Source organism: Falco peregrinus, chromosome 1 (genome assembly GCF_023634155.1).
Source record: "Falco peregrinus isolate bFalPer1 chromosome 1, bFalPer1.pri, whole genome shotgun sequence".
Taxonomy (NCBI): domain Eukaryota; kingdom Metazoa; phylum Chordata; class Aves; order Falconiformes; family Falconidae; genus Falco; species Falco peregrinus.
In genome coordinates, this window is record NC_073721.1 from 59,285,756 (window position 1) to 59,306,543 (window position 20,788).

The window sequence follows — 20,788 nt, forward strand, 5'->3', positions numbered from 1 at the left end:
TCTCACTTCCCAGCACACCTTACGTGGCAGTTACCTCTCCAGGTATCCATGCATATTGCATCGCCCCCCACCCGCCCACCCCCAAGCCATGGGACCCCTGCTGCTGCTGCAGCAGCAGCCCCGCGCTCCCCCGTGTCCCACCGCAGGCTGGGCAGATGAAAGGCATGAGATAGCAGGCATGGGAGCGGTACCTGCCCCTCTGCGGGTCACTGCTTCTCAGACACCACTCCCAAGTCAGATAAGACAAACAAATCCTTTTTATTATCAGAGTGAGCACACAAAAAAATAAATCAAGATGTTACCTTTGTTGTGTAGGCCATGATAGGCTGTGGGAAAAACAAAGAGATGGAGAGAAATGATACCAGGCAGATCATGAAAAGCCATGGAGGAATCTGACCAGCCCCAAGGAGACCGGGGCAGATGCCCCTGACCAGAAGTGTGCAGTCAGATTGCCAGCAGTCTGCGGGCAGCGGCTTCTTCCCTTCCAGCCCAGTTATCAGCCCCATGAGCTGCACTGGAGAGGACCTGAGCCATGCCCTGAGCTGGGCATGGCTTCACCAGAGCCTTCCAGAGCTGCTCTGCCCTCGGCCCTGAAAGGGTCCAAGCATTCAAACTAAAGTCTGTACATAGATTTATGCTTCTTACACATGTGCGCTCACACACATGCAAACATGCAGGCACCAACGGCCTCCCCTTTCACAGCAGTTTTCCAAGAGCAGCAGGCACTGGGAGTTTGGGGGCTGGTGCCGACCCCACAGCTGACTAAGCCTACCAGGCACTTCAGAAATAGCTTTTCTGCCCCCGACACAAGTCCTCAGCTCCCAGACGTACAAGCCTGGACAGAAGAGATGCAGCAGCACAGATCTGGGGAGCACCTTGCTGCAAACAGCCTTATGGGGGAACACACAGGACCTCACCGAAGCGGGGATGTCACACGCTGCCATGGGGCCGGGGATGAGCTCTAGCCCTCCCAGGGCTGGGCTCACCTTGCAGCGGGCCAGCAGGAGCCAGGGAGCGCAGGGACATTGCCTGGTGGCCTCCAGCTCACCCCTGTGCTCTGGGAGGCGCCAGGGCTCAGGTCAGGCTGCATGCTCGGAGGGGAGCGCAGCAAAATCCAAGCTGCGGCAAAGGTCCAGCTGCGAGCGAGCTGGGTCCTTCCACCCCCCCATCGGCAGAAGAAGTAGGGACATTTCCTTTCCTTTCATCTGAGAATAAATAGGTATTTTCTCAGTGGGTGTGGGTTCAGACTGAACACTGGAAAAGCAACCAAGGCCACTCACCGAGAGAAAATGATAGACGTGTACTGTACATAGGAGGCTGTAACACGACAGCCAGGCAGAAAAAAAAAAAATCTAGGTGTGCTTTTCTGTTAAAAAGCAAAGCCTAGTGATTAAAGCAGGTATTTCGGCTTCCTTCCTAAATAGGAGCCACCGGAGAGTGTCACAGAGCCCTTGGAACAAGTCTGGACGGTGACTCACAAATCTCACAGCCCCCGAGAGGCTCGCCACAGGTGGGAGGACTGCTGGGAGGCAGGGCCACTTTGCAGAGGACTGGTGGGAAGGGAGGAAAATGGGAGGTTTGGTGGAAGAAAGTGGCACTCCGAATAAAAGATCGCTGGCTCTGGTGAGCTGGCACCATTCGCCAGCGTGGATGCTACTCAGGTCCAGTCCCAGGGTCCTTCAGCAAGTCGAGCGGATCTGTGCTCTGGGTTTGAGTAGGAAGGCAGATGTAATTCAGACTTTCACTGGATTGTTTGAGGTTAGGAAGGGACAGACATCAGGGCCCATCAACATGCTCCCAGATCCTCACTTCCCAGAGCAGCCATGTAGCCAAGACAATCACAAACACTTACGGTGCCAAATCATGGCTAGATCTTGGCCTGATGCTACAAATGTCTTCAAAGAGAAAGAGTCCTTCAGGCACAAGCCCGTCTCTCAAAAAGGAACTCCAGAAGTTTTGGGGAGTGCCCCAGTGCTGGGCTGCAGAGGGGGGCTGTGGGTCAGACGGGTTTGGTGGCACTGCTGTAGAACAGATGCTCGGTGTCCTCTGTGGTGGAGAGGGTCGAGTTGGTAGCGGTGGTTGGCTGCCGGCGGCGGCTGTTCTTTTTCCTGTTCTTCAGGAAGAAGTAGCCGATGATTGCCAGGACCACCATGATGCAGATCCCCAGCAGCACGGCGATCACCACCTCAAAGGCACCTGCGGGCACATGACACGCTAGAGGGGCTGCGCCGTGAGCTCTGGCGCAGCAGGAGCGCGCAGGAAGGTGCAGGCACAAAAGCCGCTGCTGGCAAAGGGAGAGGTGGGCACCAGCTGGCCTGGCAGCGGGGTGGGTGCTGCACGGCGGGCAAAGAAGAAAGAAGGCAACCGCATGGCCAAGGGCATGGCTGGGGTACGGCTGCCTGTCTCCCACATTCCGCCTGTCTCCCACATTCCGCCTGTCTCCCACATTCCGCCTGTCTCCCACATTCCGCCTGTCTCCCACATTCCAGCTCCATCATCTCCCAGATGCATCACGCCCTCTAAAGGCTGTTCCCCGACTGCGGCAGCTCCGACACCCCGCGAGTAACGCCAGGTCCTGCTGCCGATGCTGCACTTGCTCCATGTCAGCAGGGAGGCACCAAGGGGGGGCACAGAACCCAGCGCCTGGTCCAGATAACAGTGTTGGAGCAAGCGACAGTGGTTAGGCTGAGTTTGGGAGGAGGTTAGGCTGAGTTTGGGAGGAGGTTAGGCTGAGTTTGGGAGGAAAGAGCTCGCAGCAGCGCTGAGCACGCTTGGGCTCCTACAGCCGGCCAGCCTCCAGCATCGCCAGTGCAGAGTCAAGCGCGATGCATCGGGGAGCTGGCGTGCAGCTGAAGACTAAATCAGTCTCTAGGGTTGAAGACCAAAAGTGCAGAGTTTCAGAGTTCTCTGCTGAAGAAAGAGGACTTACAGCTCTGTGGTGAAAGGACACCGACCTTAACATGTGATACGGTTTTAAGAACTTGAATTCAATAGCTGTGCTTTTCTTTGCAGTCGTAGAGAGGATGTATAAGGTCACCAGATTTCCCCACCGTTTAGCACCCCACATTCTTCACATACCCACTCGGGCCTTCTTCCTTGCAGAAGTTAGCGGCCCTTATGGAACTTGGCCCTTAGGAAGATTTACTTGCCATTTTTGGATGTCAGACAGCAGAGCATTCATGCAAGTTGATGGAAGGTAAATCAGGAGCCTCTGATACGAGCTCCTGAGTCTCAGACAAAGGAGACACTGGACACGGGTACACAATGCACAGGAGCATCTCTTGCCACAGCTAGCATCCCACAAAGCCCACATTGCTCCCTCAGCTTCGAAACAGGGGTGGGAAAGAAGGCTATTATTTGCAAGGAAAGGGAAAACGTTTTCCAGGACAGGGTAAAAGCAACGAGCAAGTTCTGTAGGAAAAGCTGTTACTCACTTAAGATAGCACTTTGGGACTCAAATGATTCCCATCTCCGGCCAATGGCATCCGCTTCTGAATTGGGAATAGAGAGGGGAAAAACAATTTACAAAGAAGGGTGGGAACAGGGGGTAAGAGGAGTTTCTGAGGAGTGTATTTGCAGTGACTGAACGCATACAGCACCCCCTCGACAGCCACAGGACTGAGCTCTCGGGGCAGGCTGTGCAGCAGCGTGGCTGAGGGGGGCACTTCAGGAAAGCAGCAGCAGTTTGCCTGCTAACAGACACATCTGGCAGGATTCCTCCTGTTCCAGCTGTTGGCCTCCGCAGCAACACATCCAATGCTCTACAGTGTAAACCTTTCCCTCTCGCTTATTTAAAACTTCTGCCTAATAAGTCTCATTGAGGATTTTCTTAATTTCTCCCCTCCCACTTGCGGACAACTAGAGCCAAGCTAGAAAGTTGGATTCCCTTTAGAGCAGCCATACCGTACCTCTAGTTAGTTTTGTCATCCTCCTCTGTCCCTTTTCTAACATCAGCACCCAGAATGTTTTCCAGCTCTGGGAAATGACAGGCTGCATTGCAGCAAGGTGCTGTAGACCCACACTGCTCCCCATAAGGCGCTGGTTACGCTGAAGAACACTGTGAGGCATGGCCAGGGTTTGAAAGCAGGGCTGCTTTGACTGAAAGCCCCCAAGTCACTGCCTCTTCGGGACCACAGAGCCTAATCTGGAGTGATTTTCATCATTTGAACAGCAGAACTCCAGCCCTCACCGTGTCTACTTACTTGTGATGCCCGAGCATGATTTCATGCATTCTTCCTCTTCTTCAAAGTTGTTGTTGTTGCCCCCACAGCCCCCATAGGTGAAGGGGTCACATTTCTCAGAGAACGGGTTATAGTACCAGCGGGGGATGCTCTCGGTGCACTGTCCAGTATTGGGCAAGTCCACGCAGTGACCTGACAAAGCAAGGGAGAGGTGTTCTAGCCCGAGCAGTGTGTTCCCAGAGCAGGAGCAGCCACTTTTTCTGCTCCCAGGCAAAGAGCACAAGCACCACAGCAGAGGAAATCCATGGCCAGAACTGTGGCTCTTGGGTGCCCACTGCCCAGTTGCCAGCTGCTCCAATTGGCATTGCCAAGGTGAGCTGCTTCCTGCCCATAAAGCCCGGTAGCACGGAGGAGAAAGGAACATCAGAGCATGCAGTCACGTGAGACCTCGGATTCAACCCCCCACAGGAACGACCTGTCCTCCTCAGGAGGCAGAAGGGAACATGAAGAGCCTGGGCACACAGAAACCACAGTCGGGCTCGGGTCCTCTCTACAAGCAAGCTGCATCCAAGCTGACTTGGGATAGGATCTACCCTTTTAGCCCAGTCCTCGTGCCACTGCCTCCGCCAGTACAAACAAGGGAAAGGGACGGGATGGGGCACAGGCATAGGATTACTCATATTATGACACTGTTGTGTCTCCCACACTGCTTTGGTTTGCAGGATTTCCAACAAAGTGCTGCAGGCTTTTGTATGGGCTGGGTGCTGTGCCCTACAGGCACTATGCATGAGACCTGCTTGGGTGGAAAAAAAATCAGGCTATAAACGGCTGTCCCCAAGGTTCTTGCTCGTTTTTAGTACAGGGACTAGCCAGATGCCACGCTCATTTTTGGAATTATACAGGGAAGCAGTTTTACCATGACACAACAGAGTGAAGAAGAGAACCAAAAGCTGACAGATGTCAGCCCAGGCTCTCTGGACAGTACGTACCTTGCTTGTGGGTCACATTGATTTTCTGCAGTCTATTGAACTCACGAGCATCTGCGAGAGAAACATTTCATGTTAAAACTTCTCCCACCAGTTGAATGCGAAAGAAATGCCTCTGCCCATGCGGACATGGGCAGACGGGGCTTTCCTGCACATTGCTATCACGACCAGGGAAAGGGAGATCTTATTCTGAGGTTCTCGAATATCTCAAAGCTATGAAAGGAACATGGGAAAAATAAAATGTAATAACAAGACACTATTCCCAATTTCTGTTTCACAAATACAGAGACTAAAGAAAACAAAGGCTGCTTTCTTATTACTTTTTTTTCCATCAAGAAGTATGGGGAAGCTGCTGTCACTCCAGGTTTCAAGAATTGTAAAAGAGCACTAGCAAAGGATACAAGAGAGGGCAAGAGAGATATATCGTATGCTTGCAACCTAAAAAGCAACAAAACACATACATATAGGAAAGAGATTATGGGGACACTGTTGGAAGAGGGAGGGAGTGGGGAGACAGATTGCAGACTTGGGCATCTTGCCACTGCGCATTTACATCAGTATAACGTCTGGATATTAAGGAGACTGGCACTGGGCAGACTGGGAGAAATCACGGTTTCATTTCCCATGTCCCATCTCTAAGAGAGCAGGTGAGGTCATTCAGTGAGAAAAACATTGGAAGGGAAGGAGAGGACAGGCTCTGAAGTCTTACAGACAGGTGCAGAGAAGAGAATCGAAGAGTATTTAAGAGGCAGGAAACATCCCAGAAGGAAGATCACCGCTTGCGGTCAGCAGTGATGGGGGGGATGGCAGAACCTGCAAATAGAATCCTGTGGAAAGAGATAAGGCAGGGTTAGGAGATAAGAACAGAAGGCACCAAAAAGGACCAAAAAGCACTCCGTCAGCACCTGTAACTTACATTGCACCCATCCCTGGGCAGATACGAAGTTGTCTAAGCCAGAATTTGAAGTACTTACATTGTTCACAATACATCTCGTCCGATCCATCAGCACAGTCGAGGGTTTCATCACACTCCAGATAGGCATCAATGCAGCAGCCGTCCTTGCATCTGAAGAAGGGGGACTGACAGTTCCCATTGCACACTGCATCAGAAACAGTGCAGAAGCTCGTTAAAGCTTGTTGTTTCTCCCTGCCACACAGATGCTTTAGGAAGGACTTAAAAAGCTCTGATAAGGCTGGCAAACAAGAAACAAGGCAGACTGGACTCAAAAATAAAGAAAAAAATTCTTTTTATAAATGAAACACTGCTCTGGGAACTGCCATGCTGCCTCTCGAAGAAGAAGTACACAGAAGGTGGGAGCAAGAATGAGCTACTCGGGAAGCATATGGAAATTTTGCTCAAGCGTGGGGGGTTAAATTAGGAACGCCAAACCAAAACCTATATAGTGGGCTTCAAGTGCCAACGGAGAATAGCGGCTACCCCTCGTTGTTCCAGAGGTGGTCCCAAGTGCCGAATGCTGTGCCCAGTTCTGAGCTCCCAGTGGATGGAAGACACCAGCATACCGGAGTCAAGCAGCAGAAACTCAGCAAGTGGCTGGAGCACAAAACCCAGTGTGAGGTTATGGAAAAGACAGAGACTGACTCATTTTGGAGATGCACAGTAAGTAATAGGAGGGGCAGCATCAGACATGAGATCTTTTTGCAAGATCATGTTGCAACAATGGAAAGTGATTCACTACAAGGGGGGGGAAAATTATAACGAGGGTCATCAAACGCTGGCACAGTTTTCCCAGAGAACGTGTAAAATCTCCTTGGTCAGAGGTACCCAAAACCGGACTGGATGCAGTCCTGAGCAAGCCGTGTGACTCCAGGCTGGCCCTGCTTTGAGTAGTAGGTTGGACCAGACGACCTCCAGAGGTAATCCCCAACCCGAATTATCCTACGACATGAAAGTGAAAGGCTCAGTAAAGAAATTAGTCTCCAGTGCCTCGCTTTGCACACTGACTGAGTGTTAACCAAAAGCCCCAGAGGATTGCGCAGCGGGAACAGGAGGCTCACCTGGCTGTTGTCGCCCACCAACAGAACCTAAAGAAACAAGGGGAAAAATAAAATAAACGTTGTCAGCTCAAAATCAGCTTTACAGTACCTTCATACCTTGCCTAAGAAGTGCCTGTTTTCTGGAAGCAAGCCCTGCAGGGGTTAGGGAGGGGAAATACGGGTACGGGTGCCCACCACCCAGAGACCCCGGATGACCGTACCCACGTGCGGCAGGCCTGGAGGAGCACAGGGAACTTCCCACCCCCAGCTAGACCACTCCCAAACGGCCTTGCCTTTCCTTTCCAAGGCTCCCGCCTCCTCCCTAAGCTGTGCCTGCGGAGGCTCAGCCCGCTCGCCTGCGGCAGCGCGAGGTCACACTCAGCCTTGGCTAAGGGGTGCCAAGGACGGGGAATTTCATCCTGGGAGCGCAGCACTTGTGGCTCGCCCACAGCTCGATGCTGCCCTCCGAACTGAGGTTTCAGCTGTGACACAAGGATGTTCAGGCCTTCTGCGGCCGGAGACACAGCAGGGACGCTGACCGGGAGAGTGCCCCAGGAGCGGGGCCAGATGCGCTGGCGGTGTACGGCTCGGGCTCCCAGCCGTGACTGGCCCAGCCTCCGCAGCTCTCTGGGTTCTAGTGCCAGCCAAGAACCCACGGTACCTGCCCACAGGGTCACCCCAATCCTGTGAGAAAGAAGGGGCTGATTTTCAAAGACGACTCACCTCTAACATTCTTGCAGGCGAGTTCACACTCCTCTTCCCGTAAGTAGTTATTCTTGTTGGGCTTGCAGCCGCCGAAAATGAATTCCTCACAATGCTGAAGGCTCGGGTTGTAAAACCAACGTGGAAAAGATCCCCGACACCAACCCACCTTCTTAGGAGTCAAACAATGCTCTGTCAAGAAAGTGGCCACAAAAGGCTCTGGTTAGCTTGCTTTGCCTTCACATATACGAAGGAGAAAGTCTTCCAAAGGACTTGTCTGGAAGGTGTACAAAATCTTGGAGAAGGTGAGTAGGGAATCATGGTTTATATTTTCTTACATGAAAGGCAGGGTCACAAAATCAAATTAGAAGGTGCCACATCCATAAAGCAAAAGGAGTCGCTTCTCCACAGCACGTGGGTAAGCTGTGAAACTCCGTGCTTCAGGATGTTGCTGCTACGCAAAGATTATGTGAGGTCAAAAGGAGATTCATCTATGGCTATTAAACACAAAGACACCATCTTCTGCTTAAAAAAATCTCCTAGCTGCAAATTCCTTGGGGACTAGCCAAGCATAGTAGGGATTTGCTGGTAGCATGCCATGTTCTTGTGCTCCTTCCAAAGTATCAGCCTCTGGGCACTGCTGCACACTGTGTACTTGGTTTGGGACAGGCCATTAGCATCACTTGACATGACTGTTCTTACATTTATATGGTACCTGCGGTAGGAGGAGAAATTCTCTGCTTAGCTACTAGCCAGCCATTTGTGCAAGAACTCCTTGCTCCTAATGCACTTGTAACGCTGAACATCTTAATCATTAAACAAGGCCATGAAAGTAAAGCATATAAATAAAGCCAGGGACATTTTGATGTCACGCAGACAGCTTCACCTATCCTGCGGATTACGGGAGTTAGGGTCTTCACAGCAAAACCATGGAGTCAACAAAACCTTTCAGGTTTTCCTGTCTTACACCCTCAGTTGTACCCTGGGCTTCAGCCACCCTGGTGTCACTCGGCAGAGGGCAATGACATGCAGAGAGGATGGGGTTACTGCAGGCCACCTCTTTGTCTGCAGGAGGATGCGAAAACCCTAAAACAGATCGCTGTGAAGATGGAGACCTTCCACTACTGGTCAGGTGCAGGATTTTACTGGGAGAAGTCAACATGCGAGTCCAGTCTCTTGGTTGTGCTCTTCCCCTACTCAGCCCTCCGAGAAGAGCACCCTCCTGATGCCAGGGCAGTACCCAGGCCGGGGGACTCCAGGCAGACACTGCGGGCTCAGGCTCACCTTCCGTCTGCTCAGAATCCAGCACCATGATGGTGATGTTGGTGAAGTCCTGCTGCTGCGCGGTGTCCGTGACAGTAAGCTGGAAGACGTAAGTCCCCGCCCGTAGGTTGGAGATTTCTACCTGATCTTCTTCGTGCTTCTGAGAACGCAAAAGAAAGGGTTACGCAGGAGAAGGTGCCTCTAACAAAGGAGGGGGAGTGAAGCCGTGCGAGGCCCCTGTTCCTGTGTCAGGAAGAAAGGAGCTTGGCTGGAACCCCCTGAGCAGGTGTCGGGCATGAAAAATGTCTCAGTGCTACACAACCCCCGCAAACCCACAGGCTGGTACCCAGCTGGAACAGCAGGGAGAGTGGCACAAGGGTTCATCAGAGAGTTCCCCTTTTGGGGCACTGTGAAGGCACGAGGGAAAATACAAAACTCTGGAGAGCACTGAAATACCTATAGTTTTTATTTTACTTTTTAAAAACTAAAACCTTTTGTGAACCATTTACTTAGTAGACTGGGAATAAGCTGAGTGTATTTAAGAAATATATACTCTTTCATTTGGAATATAAGTATATTTTGTTTTAGAGATGGAAATGAACGCCTGTTATTGCCTGCTGAGAGGTTTCTAAAAAAGGCGCGAGTTATTTTGCCCAAACAGAAGACTGTGATATCACCGAGACAAACTTTTCCCCTACATTTGCTAACAGTATCAGGCCTCTGCTGTCACACTGCCTTTTTGGTTAGGTTTCAAGCGAGCACAGCGCTGCCATATATCTTAATGCATGTAACACAGCCTGATAGGAAGGCAGTGTTCACAGTCCCCTCAGCAGCCTAGAGCTCATCATTGCTGCTCTTCACAATCAGATGTGGGCCTGATACACTCATTTACTAATTCTTGCAAAAGGTGCCACAAGGTCTCCAAGGCTTTCCAGAGAGTTCTACAGAAGTTTAGCAGTAATCATTTGCTCTTCTGAAGCCAGGATTCACATTTAACATCTATTAGATAGGCAGCGTTCACACCCCAGAGATCTCGGGGCCAGTCAAGAGACACGACTTCTGCTCCAGCTCAGATAAAACAGCAGGAGGAACCCGTGCTCTAAAAAGGGGCAAAGTCCAGTGTCACAGCACTAGCTAAACCAGCCAGCTGCAACAAGGCTTTTACCATCCCATACCAGCTTAACTTCAATAAGTAGCTCCCATGCCTTGCCCCGGCACGGCCACCAATCCCCAACAGGGTTTCAAAGGTTCATCCACTGCCTATGCTGTTTCTCCTTCCTCTAGAGGCGAGGCGAGGCCAGGCCAGGCGCTGCTACTGCTGCTACTGCTGCTACTGCTGCTACTGCTGCTACTGCTGCTACTGCTGCTACTGCTGCTACTGCTGCTACTGCTGCTACTGCTGCTACTGCTGCTACTGCTGCTACTGCTGCTACTGCTGCTACTGCTGCCTCTTCCCTCCTGCATCCAAGGCTCTCTTCTTCTTTCTACTTCCCTCACCCCTTCAAGGTGAGGGTCCTCAGAGCTATTTAACTACTTAACAGAACCAGCCACAGCTGCACCATATCCATGTCAGCCAACCCACCGCCCCTGCAGCCAGCCCACAGCTGTATGTTATCAACGTTAATTAACCCAGCTTCATTCCTCTCCAATTCCTCTCCAGTCCAGGAAAAGCCCCAGGCAAACAGAAGTCACAGCCTGAGGCTGGGTTACTCAGGGCCAGAGGAGGAGCAGCACCGAAGGGGAGCAGGGCAAGGCTCCGCTGCGCTGCAGGGTGCTGGGGGCAGAAGGCAGCGCTTGCTCCGAAGCTGCTGCCCTCCCGGGTGCTCCCACCCAGGCAGATCAGGTGTTGCTCAGGAAGGGCTGAGATGGTATCCTGAGACTTGAGGAGGACACAAAATGCCACCTCCCAGTAGTGTGCAAGGGTGGGGGCAATCTCGAGGAGTGCTCCATAGCTTTTGGGAGCAGGTTTGTGGGTGGACTGGCTCGAAGAGGGAAGGGCAAGGTGACCTCTCGGCCACCGGCTGAGAGAGCCCAACCCAGTGCGGACCACAGGTGACACTGAGCAAGCTGCTTCCTTCCTGCAGCTCCCTACCTTCATCTCCACAGACGGGTCACCAAGGACCTGTTTCCATTCATAGCTGACTATCCCTCGGTCATCCGTGCTCTCTGTGCCTCTCAGCATCACCGGCTCCCCGGGCTGTACCCTCATGTCCATGCCAGTGCGGGCTATTGGAGGATGGTCATCTGCAGAAGAAATGCAGGACAGGGCTAGGGTAAGAGGCTGAAGGGTCTGGTCCTTGTCTGTGTTACAGGAAGACACGGCAGGGGGATTCTTCCAGGCTGAATCAATACGGACTGAAAGGAAAACATTTTCATACGGCTGTACTTGCAGCCTGAGCAAGCAGCGGGCAATCAATACCGTTATTACTGCCCTCGCTAATTTAGTAACCCCGCAACCCACTCTGGCCCTGCCTTTGAGCCGGCTGGCTCCCTGGCCACCCCTGCCCACCACAGGTGCTGCCAGAGGGTGTCCTTGTGGCTATGGCCACCGTGCTTCTGACCGCCAGGCCACATCCTCGCAGAGCAGCACCCGGCGATCTCCACCCTTCACTTAGGGAGATGACCTGATGTGGGTGTTGAAGAATGTGGAACTGACTCTCATCATTCCTACCACCATCTCTGTGCCCTCTGTTAGTGTCTTTAACCAGAGCTACGCAGCGTGGGACTTCGGTGGGAAATATCCCTCCTCCGCCTCATCTTCCACCCTGCTCTCCGACACAAAAAAAAGCACACAGATGTCATTCATGAGATGTTTGGTTTTGTGCCATTCCGTGGATAGCTTACTAGCAGCCTCCACAACCCATTACACACTTTTCCAGACCCTAAGTGTAAGAGATGAAAGCTGCTGGCTGCCTGTGCCGGCAAGAAGAGCAGCACAGCACCACGGGCTGGACTCACGGCTCCTTTCGGCCCCAGCGCCTCGGAGCGCAGGCGGCCCGTGCCGCCCAGCCTGCAGAGCTCCACCTGGCAGCGCCCACACAGAGTTCAACGTTCCGTGCTGAAGTTCAGCCGGAGTCTTTCATAAAGGTATCGATCGTCATTTATAAGCTAGATATAAACCACTCTACCATTACGCTGCTATATCGGCTGTGACTCAAGAAGAGGATTAGGGCTCAAAATCCTTGGAAAACTTCTCCATCGGCTAATTATTTTCACTGTTGTAGACTCGCTCCTAGTTTCAAGTTTCTGGAGTCTTTCTGGATTCGGGTCCCAGCTGCTGCCCCTTGTGAGAGCCTACTGAAGTGACCTTTAGCATCAGGCATATATACAAACAAACCCAACATTCAAAACAAGATACTTTTTAGTTCTCTCATCACTAAATTTAGTAGGATAGAGGGCTTTGTAATGTGTTCCGGATCAGTTACCACAGATCCATGCAGAATCTTCTATTTTCTAGTGTCTTACATCAAGTGAAGACATATTCATTCTATTCTGGTCTTACGAATGCTGCTGCCACCAGCAAGCACAGGGGAAACAAACCTCCCCTTGTTTACACATTTGGTGCTCAGCCTGTTGTGGGGCAGGATCAGGGAGGGTCTCTGCATGCCAGCCCTCCGCAGCCACCCCTGCAGCCCACCCCTCACCGCTGGGCTGGCAGGGCTGCAGTTCTGCTGCACCAGGGCAGCCACTTCCAGTGGGGGCAGCTGCAGGGCTTCTGGTCGCATTTATCACACTGGTCCCTGCCATCTCTGCGCCTGCCACCAGTTTTATCCTTGACACCATCTCTTCATGTAAGTATCGGGTGGGAACAATATGGGAACAAGCCTAGTAACGTTATTGAGCTTGATCTGATCACCAGAATAGGCAGAGGAGACCCAGCTGGAAAGAGGCTGGGAAGACGACGCAAGCTGAGATTCCCACCCTTGTGTCCTCCCACCTTTGGGTGAGGCACACCTCCCCACCACTCCTTCCTCAGAGCTGCACGCCAGAGTGGTGAAAGACACCCAGCAGGGCCGAGAGAGCCTGGCACCTCTTCGTTTTGAGGCAGTAGAACAAATAAATGGAGTTTTGCTTTATTTTCCAGTAGCCTTGCCATAAGAACATCTACAGGCAAAAGCCATGACTGGAGCTGGCAACACCTTCCAAACCAAACAGGGGCAAACAGCCCCACAAGCACCTTGTACGCGGCACTACAAGCTCTGGAAAAGGAGCACGTTCCTGCTGTTCCTGCCAGGAAAACGCCATGAGCCTGCCAGGGAGAAATGCAGCTTGCTCCCTGCCATCCTCCTCCCAGGGTGAGCCCTGCAAAAGGGTGCAATTGCACAAGGGAAAGACCAGTTCTTCAGCAACACAGAGGCTGATCATTAACCCACAACTCCAAATCGTTTTTTTCCCTTGAGACTTTTAAGCATGTACACTAAAAAAAAATAATTAAAAATTGCAGGCCAAATATTTCTCCACAGATCAATTTAGTTACTTTGGGTTGTGGATTGCACGGTGAGGTAAAAGCTTGGTTATCATCAGCAACTTCTCCAGGTCCCAAGTCTGACCAGCCAAATTTCCCAACCCTCCTCACCTCTGGAAAAATAGCCAGGGTATTTGCTTATGTATGGTGACTGCCAAGGAGGGACTCCCACTAGAAATTAAGAACGTTGTTTTCAAGTCTCTCTCCTTTCTCCTCAGGATGTCCGAAAGCTCGGTGAGTTTGGAGCATTTCTGCTCCACTGGGTATATGAAGCTCCCAGTGGCAACGTGCTTGTTCTCCACCTGAGCTTCAGAACCGAGTGGTGACCAAGCCAGGAGACCCACAGACTGCTCGCGGAAGGGACATCCTCCATTCCATTTGCTTTGCTCTGAAAGTCTGTTTGAAAAATGAAAGTTCCCTTTGCTATAATGCTCTTTTGACTATGGAAAGTTTCCGCTGTAAAACTCTGTAATTAACAGGGAGATTAAAGCTTTATGATGCTGTTCCGTGTTGTGCTCTTTACCATGGAACAGACGCTCCTGGAGTCATGTCATCAAGTGACAACTTCTGCTCCTATTTATAAAATACATTGGAAGGTGAAATACCTTCCCTTAATGATCCTGGAGAAAAGCTTGATAGAGTAAATCCAAAATGCTTAAAACCAGATTTACATGGCTCACAGCGTATTCATGCCTCAGTCCCTGATTTTTGTTTTTTTAAAAATTTCATCTAGTTTTATGGATTATGCAGTCAGCAGTTTGTCCAGTTTCACCTCTAACAATGAATAAACTTGAACCAAAATTGATGGGGCAACAGGAATCGAAAAGATATTAAATTTCTACAAGGACTGCAAAAGTGAGCATCTAGGTGGGGGCAGACCCTGCTGGGGACCTCGCTACATGGGCATGCAGGCACCAGCAAGACCTGGCAGCAGAAAGCACCTGCAGAGCTCCCAGTCTGGGGATTTCTCTTTTGGAGCTCAGGTATCAGCTCTTGCCCTCGAGACACAAATTCACAGAAAACCAGATTTCCTCCATTCCAGTGCTCATGCAGATACACCCTGAGACTGCAAAGCAATCTCAAGGCACCCTGCGGGTGATGGGAGGTTGCCACTCGCGTGGTTCACGTGGCCAGCCCAGGCCAGCCCACCATTGCCCACCCTTGCAGGAGCAGCTTACAGACAGATGAGTGTGGCTCACACCGGGGACACTGAGGCACCTCACCGGGAACAAAAGCCATTGCTCCAAGCCACCGGGCAGACCAGTAGCAGAGACAGGAGCAGAAATGAGGCCACCCAAATTCCAGTCTCCATGAGACACACAACCCCGGTGATGTCAAGCGTTGGCAGCCAGCTGAGCCTGCCTGCCGCAAAAGCAGGCACAGAGGTGGGCAGCAGTGCGGCTCTCCCTGAAAATGCTAAAGCTCGGTCTGCTCTTGTGCTGCTTCCAGGGAAGTCGTTCAAAAGCAGGCAGCTTTCGGGGGGGCCACTGAAATCTGGCCCATCAACACTATAAAACCCTCCGCTGTGACAGGCAAAGATAATGAAGGATTATCAGTCTAACCTGCCTGAGGAGGGGGAGAGGGAGAAGGGCACGAGGCAGTGCAACACGGTGCCTGGAGAAAGAGAAATACAGGCTCTATCCATCAGGATTCATCCTGGCTGTGCAGCAAATGTCAGGATAAAGCCACACAGTTTTCCAACAACTCATGCAGAGCCAAGCAGCTCTTAGCATTAATTTCTGGAGGTTTCTATAACGGTTTGTAGGAGGCACATGCAGCGGGTCAACTCAACCTCTCGCAAACAACACAGCACGACTGAATGGATTATATTTTCAGAATAATGCAACCTGCTGCTGCCACCAGGCTCCTTCCACCCTTCTCCGGGGTGTGGGGAACTGGTCCGATTTGCTTTAGCAAGTGGAGGGAAAGACTTTCCCATGGCTCTTTGTGCCACGTTCGTAAAGATGGGTTTGTTCCTCCAGTCTCCTTAAATAGCTCCAGAGACAAGACACGAGGCCGCTACAAGACAGAACCATGGAATCATTTTGGTTGGAAAAGACCTCTAAGATCATCGAGCCCAAACCCAGGACTGCCATGGGCCATGCGGTGCTTCCAGTAAAGTCTGTGTGGCAAACGGTGATTTCACGGCATGTGGAGGTGAAGCTGCTCATCACCCGCTCTGAGCAGGGAGCTGGACCGGCCGGCCTGCGGGTGCCCCTCCTGACCCCTGGCTGGGTACCGAGCGCGCAGCTCCCCTGCCCTGGCTGGAGCTGGGCCAGGGAGGACGAGCAGCTGGTGCTGGGCTGAACGGCATCAGCCCTAGGGAGCAGTGATCGGACCTGTCTGAGCCCAGCCGCATCCCAGCACCGCTCCGTTCAGCTGCGCTGGGCCCACGGGATGGAAACCAGCTCGGGACCAGACATTCAGAGCGAGATGAGCTTCAGACTGGGGGAGCTCTCCTTTTTGCACTACCAGAGTTTTAACCTGCAAATCTCCCTCCACAGTGAGGCAGGAGCGGACACATCCCGAATCCTGTGGTTCCCCAGCGTTCCCGTCTCCCACTCACAAGCCCCGAGTTCGGGAGGAGGAGGAGGAGGAGGAGGAGAGCGTCACTGAGCATTTCACAACCACCACAAAAGGTTCAGTTCAAGAAACGGACAAAGGTTCAGGGAGGTTATTTTCCAGTTTCACATCCAGAACTGGTTTGCCTAGACCAGAATAAACTCAGGGTAGTTACTTAAACACTGAGCTCCATTATTAGCAATAAAGTGCATGGTGAGCCTGCCCCTCCCGAATGAGCCAGGCACAAAACTCGCACCAAAGTTCAGGCTGGGGAATCATTTAAGGGGATACTGCCTTTTAACAAACACATCGGAGGCTCTGGGCTGTATGTTAGCTGGAACAGGCAAGGGACAGAGCCAAGCTGTCATCACCAGCTTATAAAGGGCTCAGAAGCTCTTTTTCTCCAAAACACCTGAAGTACACTCGGACGATGTGCAGCAGCCAGTTTTCAGCTGCACTCATTGCTGCCTGTACCCACAGGGTTTTCTGAAGTCATAACACTGTAAGAGTGGCCACTGTGGGTTACAGCAAGGGTGCCTCCCTCCCTGCGTGCAGTTGCCCACGGTCTCACTGTGGATGCTCGAGCAAGAGCCAGAACAGGGCAAGCATGCACAGTGCTTCCTGCACAAGGCTCTCCCAGCTTCCAGCTACTTCCATCAGGCTCTGGAAACGCTCTAGGATTTAATTTGCCAATTCAGCAGCCCCCAGCTGTGCTGTCTCTTTCAAGTGTTATCTAGTCTCCTAAACATACATAAACCTCTTAATTCAACAGGTCTGCTCCCTGTAGTAGTAGTGTGGGTCTTGCAACGCATGGCTTTTTTGTTTAATGTCACCCACTGGGACCACTAAAGATATATTTCACTATTCACTAGAAAAAACATGCTTTTAATCCTCATTATTGCAGAGGACATCTGAAGATTGCCACATGGACATACCCTAAAGGCTCCTAGGACACCTGACAGCAGCACATAAAGGAAAGGCATGGATGATAAAGCAGCATATAAGCTTCCTGCAGACCTTTAGAACCAGCCTCAGGGGGCTGAGAATAACCTAGGCTCCAGAGCAGCCACAGAGCTTCACATTTTAACAGCGATAAAGCACAACAGCAGGAAGACAAGACAGTTTTGTCTCCAGTTCAAAACCTGGACCAAGATTTTTTGCCTATGAACATTTGGGAGGAAAACCTGACATGCTGGAAACAAGCTTCCTTAACACTATTTTCACCTGGCCTCTTCAGGCATCCCCAAAGATCTGGAAAAAAAATGCTGTAGAGTTTCCTTACGCTGCCAGGGGACAGGCTCGGTGCCCAGAGGCTCCTTCCTTTGGCTTCCTGCCCCTTGGTGCCCTTCCCCGCTCCCCTCGGTGACAGCCAGGCACCTGCCTTCCTGCCCGGACGGGCCCTTCCTCCTGCGCCAGCCCCATTCCAGCATCATGGCTCGGGGGGCTAGGGGGTTTGGTTTGGATTTTTTTACTGGGGTCTGAACCAAAATTGAGATCTGCATCCTTAAATGTCTCATCTCATCACCACCACTGTGGGGAGGAGGGTCCAGCTTGTATGGTCTGATTTAGCCCTTGTTATTATTTGCTATTCCTCCAGTAAGATAATCCCTTTTCAGCTCTGGATTAATAAATAGTAGCAGTCCTTCATATCTTTTCCTGCCAGCCCCCCGGCGTCATTCAGTGTGAGTCAGAAAGCTTTTGGGATCAGTTAAAGACTGATGCCTAAGAATTTAGGAGAGGAGGGAAAGGCATTTCCCATCGAAGCACAGCATGAACATTGCAGCCTGATCAAACACGAGCTGGCGAGCTTCCCAGTGGCTGTCACTGCAGCTGGAGACCTGCCTGGTACCCTGCACCCTCTGAGGGTTCAACCATGGGGTGCAGAAGGGACCAAGCCCTTCGTGCACCTGCAGCGTGGTGCAAAGCCCACGTGAACAAGGAGGGGCATGCCCGCCTCGGCAGGCAGAGTATCCCTAACAGCATTGCTGACATGTTTTTCACTTCTCACTGATAAGCCCTCCTGGGTCTTCCTGCTCCACTGCAGCCATCCCAGCTTCTGCAAAAGGAGCATTAGGGATGGTTTGCAAGGCAGGTCCTGCGTGTCGGTGGGTAGGATGCTCCAGCTAGGTGCCGTAGATTGGCAGACACAGCACTGCTGGTGGCACAGAGAGCTCAGGGACCCAGGGACACTTCCTAGAGACCCACACACGTTCAATGCCAGGCCCTGGGACCAGCCAAGTGAGGAGGGGGTTGCAGTCTCCTTGTATGTGGTGCTGGTCCGTAGAGGTGAGAGACCGAATTGCTCAACAGTACGTTGTATTTTAATCTAATCTTGTGAAATCAGGATGTACTGGAGATGATGCATACCCTTTTCCTCCTACAAAGCATGTAGGAGTTCAGACAGCTGCCAGCACGCCCCTCCGGCCCTGCGGATGTGGGGCTTCAGTTCCTGGCTAACTGCAGCTCCCGTGGAAAGGATTTTGAGCCTGGAATGGAGACACAGGACAACTACTGCAACAGCGAGACAGAGATTTACCAGAAGGCCCTAAAGTGCAGTGGGAAGGAACTAGGAGGGACGGAGGACAGGAGAACTGCTCCTGCCACACTGCTCTTCAAACCCACGACACCCAAAGGCTGGTCCAAAGGAGCTGTGCCCTGCTCTGAACCCCCCCGCACTACTTCTCCGGATGGATGAAGTGGTCATTGTGGGGTCTGGTGCCATTTCACACCTCCAGTACCTACAAGGCTCACAGGCTGGCACATCCCAGCAGAAGATCAAAGACCTATTCAGTTCGTGCCATCGAGCCCAAGCCCATGCACCCACCTGGGCGCATGTCATCTCCACAGATCCTTCCCTGCCATGGGTGGGCTGGTGGGGGGTGTGAGGAGGATTACCCCTACAGATACCCCCTCAACCAACAGCCCTGCCCAGGCATCAACATACCATCAACTGGTTATGGTTGCCAGAGACCCAGCCCCAGCCTCCTTAGCCTTCCTCCAAAACATGGAAGAAGGAGGCACAAGGAGGAACTGCCATGTTTTCAGCGTTTCTGAGCACACTGCACATCTCTGGAGGCGGTAAAGCGCGTGGCAGGCAGCCAGCTCCAGAGCAGTCTGTTTTCCACCTGGTTTTCTGGATCTGGGTGCAATCTTTCAGAGCAGGGAACCAGAGGCTGGGGAAGGGTAATCCACCTCCAAAAGGGGAATTTTCTAAGCAGCCTCCCCCAGCTCCCTCTCCCTCTGCCAGCAGCAAGGACCAGCCCTGATAAGCAGAGCGATACCGAGACACCTCACCGTCCAGGCTGCTGCTCACGAGATTCAGGCTGTGGCAAAATGAAAGGTAAGTGGATTGCGTCCTGCCTCCAGCCCCTGAGCAATTAAGAGATTAATGCAGCCCTTTAAATCGTGGTGATGTGTAGATTTTTAGAGGATTTCACTTTCCAACCTCAAAGGCCTGGAGGGAGGGAGAAGAAAAACAATACCTTTTTCTCTAAATTGTCAAGTATCAAAAACTCAGCCTGCGTTCGGTAAACACTCACTCCACGTGCGTCAAATAGGTTAAAGAACGATCCCCCCTCCATTTGCTAATAGCTAAACTGAGGCACAGATCTGAATTGAGTTTACCAAAGTTAGGGGAAAATCTTTGCAGCAGAGGGACATACAGAAACCCCATCTTTAACACGGCTTTCTCCCGACCATTTGGCAGCACAGCCGCAGATAGGACAGCTGGAGGAGCTGCGCTTCCAGCCCCCGTTTGCACAGCCCCATTGCGGGCACCTTACCACTAGAGCTGCGATCCTGCATTGCTCGGTAGGAATCGTACACGTCCTTCCTCAAGAAGTTGAGAAAGCCGACCTTCCTGGCAAACCTGCAGACGAAAGCCTGCTCGTAGAGGCAGTTGAGGAGAAAGCAGCCCTGGATGTGGTCTTCCTCCGCGGCCGGGACCTGCTCCACGAGAGCCAGGTTACAAGCAGGGTCCTTGCAGCAGGCTCTCATGCAGTCCCTGCTCCGACGGACCATGGGGGATGACAAGAAGGTGGCTCCGTTCTGGACGGAGGCGTCTGTATCCAGCACCAGATCTGGCTCCCCTGCTGTGAAGTCATCCAGGCACTTCTCACCGAAGGGTTTTTCCTCCTGCCCTTCGCCGAGGTCCACTGCCAGCACCACGCAGACCCAGAGCACAAACCACGGACCCGGACTCCCTTTGGTCATCTTGGCACCCGGATCCTCACTGCCCCGAGACCTTAATCCTCTCCTAAAACAAGGGAGAAAACAGGTGAAGCCAAGAGGGCCCGGGCCCGGTGCATGCCACCCTGGGGCGAGCAGGGACCCGGACTGCGGCTGAGCCTGTGCTCCAGATCCCCGCGTGCCCCGGGGGGGCCAACGTGCCCCCCAGCGCTGCGACCCCATCCCCAGGCACACGCTCAGCCCCTGACCTGGATGGTCTCCGGTGAAGCCGATGCTGGCAGCGGGGTGTCCCCCTCGTCCTCCCGCACCTTCACCCCCAGGTGTGCCTCCAGCTGCCTCCGGCGCAGACAAAGGCAGGGGAGTGCAGGAAGTGAAAAGTACCTGTGAGAGGAAAAAAAAACCACCAAGTCACTCCCCTGCATGCTGCCTTGCGTAAGAGGAAGGGG

At 52.3% G+C, this 20,788-nt stretch overlaps 1 protein-coding gene across 1 annotated transcript; it reads right to left on the reverse strand.

Moving 5' to 3' along the window:
* Window positions 1–258: 258 nt before the first annotated feature.
* On the reverse strand, window positions 259–20,736 carry SPINT1 (serine peptidase inhibitor, Kunitz type 1). Its single transcript, XM_055793673.1, has 11 exons — window positions 20,591–20,736; window positions 19,937–20,409; window positions 11,220–11,371; window positions 9,149–9,287; window positions 7,886–8,056; window positions 7,184–7,210; window positions 6,142–6,267; window positions 5,171–5,221; window positions 4,203–4,373; window positions 3,435–3,491; window positions 259–2,196 (listed from the first exon to the last, which is right to left on the reverse strand). The coding sequence occupies exons 2-11, from the start codon at window positions 20,364–20,366 to the stop codon at window positions 2,000–2,002; spliced, it is 1,521 nt and encodes a 506-aa protein (XP_055649648.1). The 5' UTR covers window positions 20,367–20,409; window positions 20,591–20,736; the 3' UTR covers window positions 259–1,999.
* Window positions 20,737–20,788: the final 52 nt, after the last annotated feature.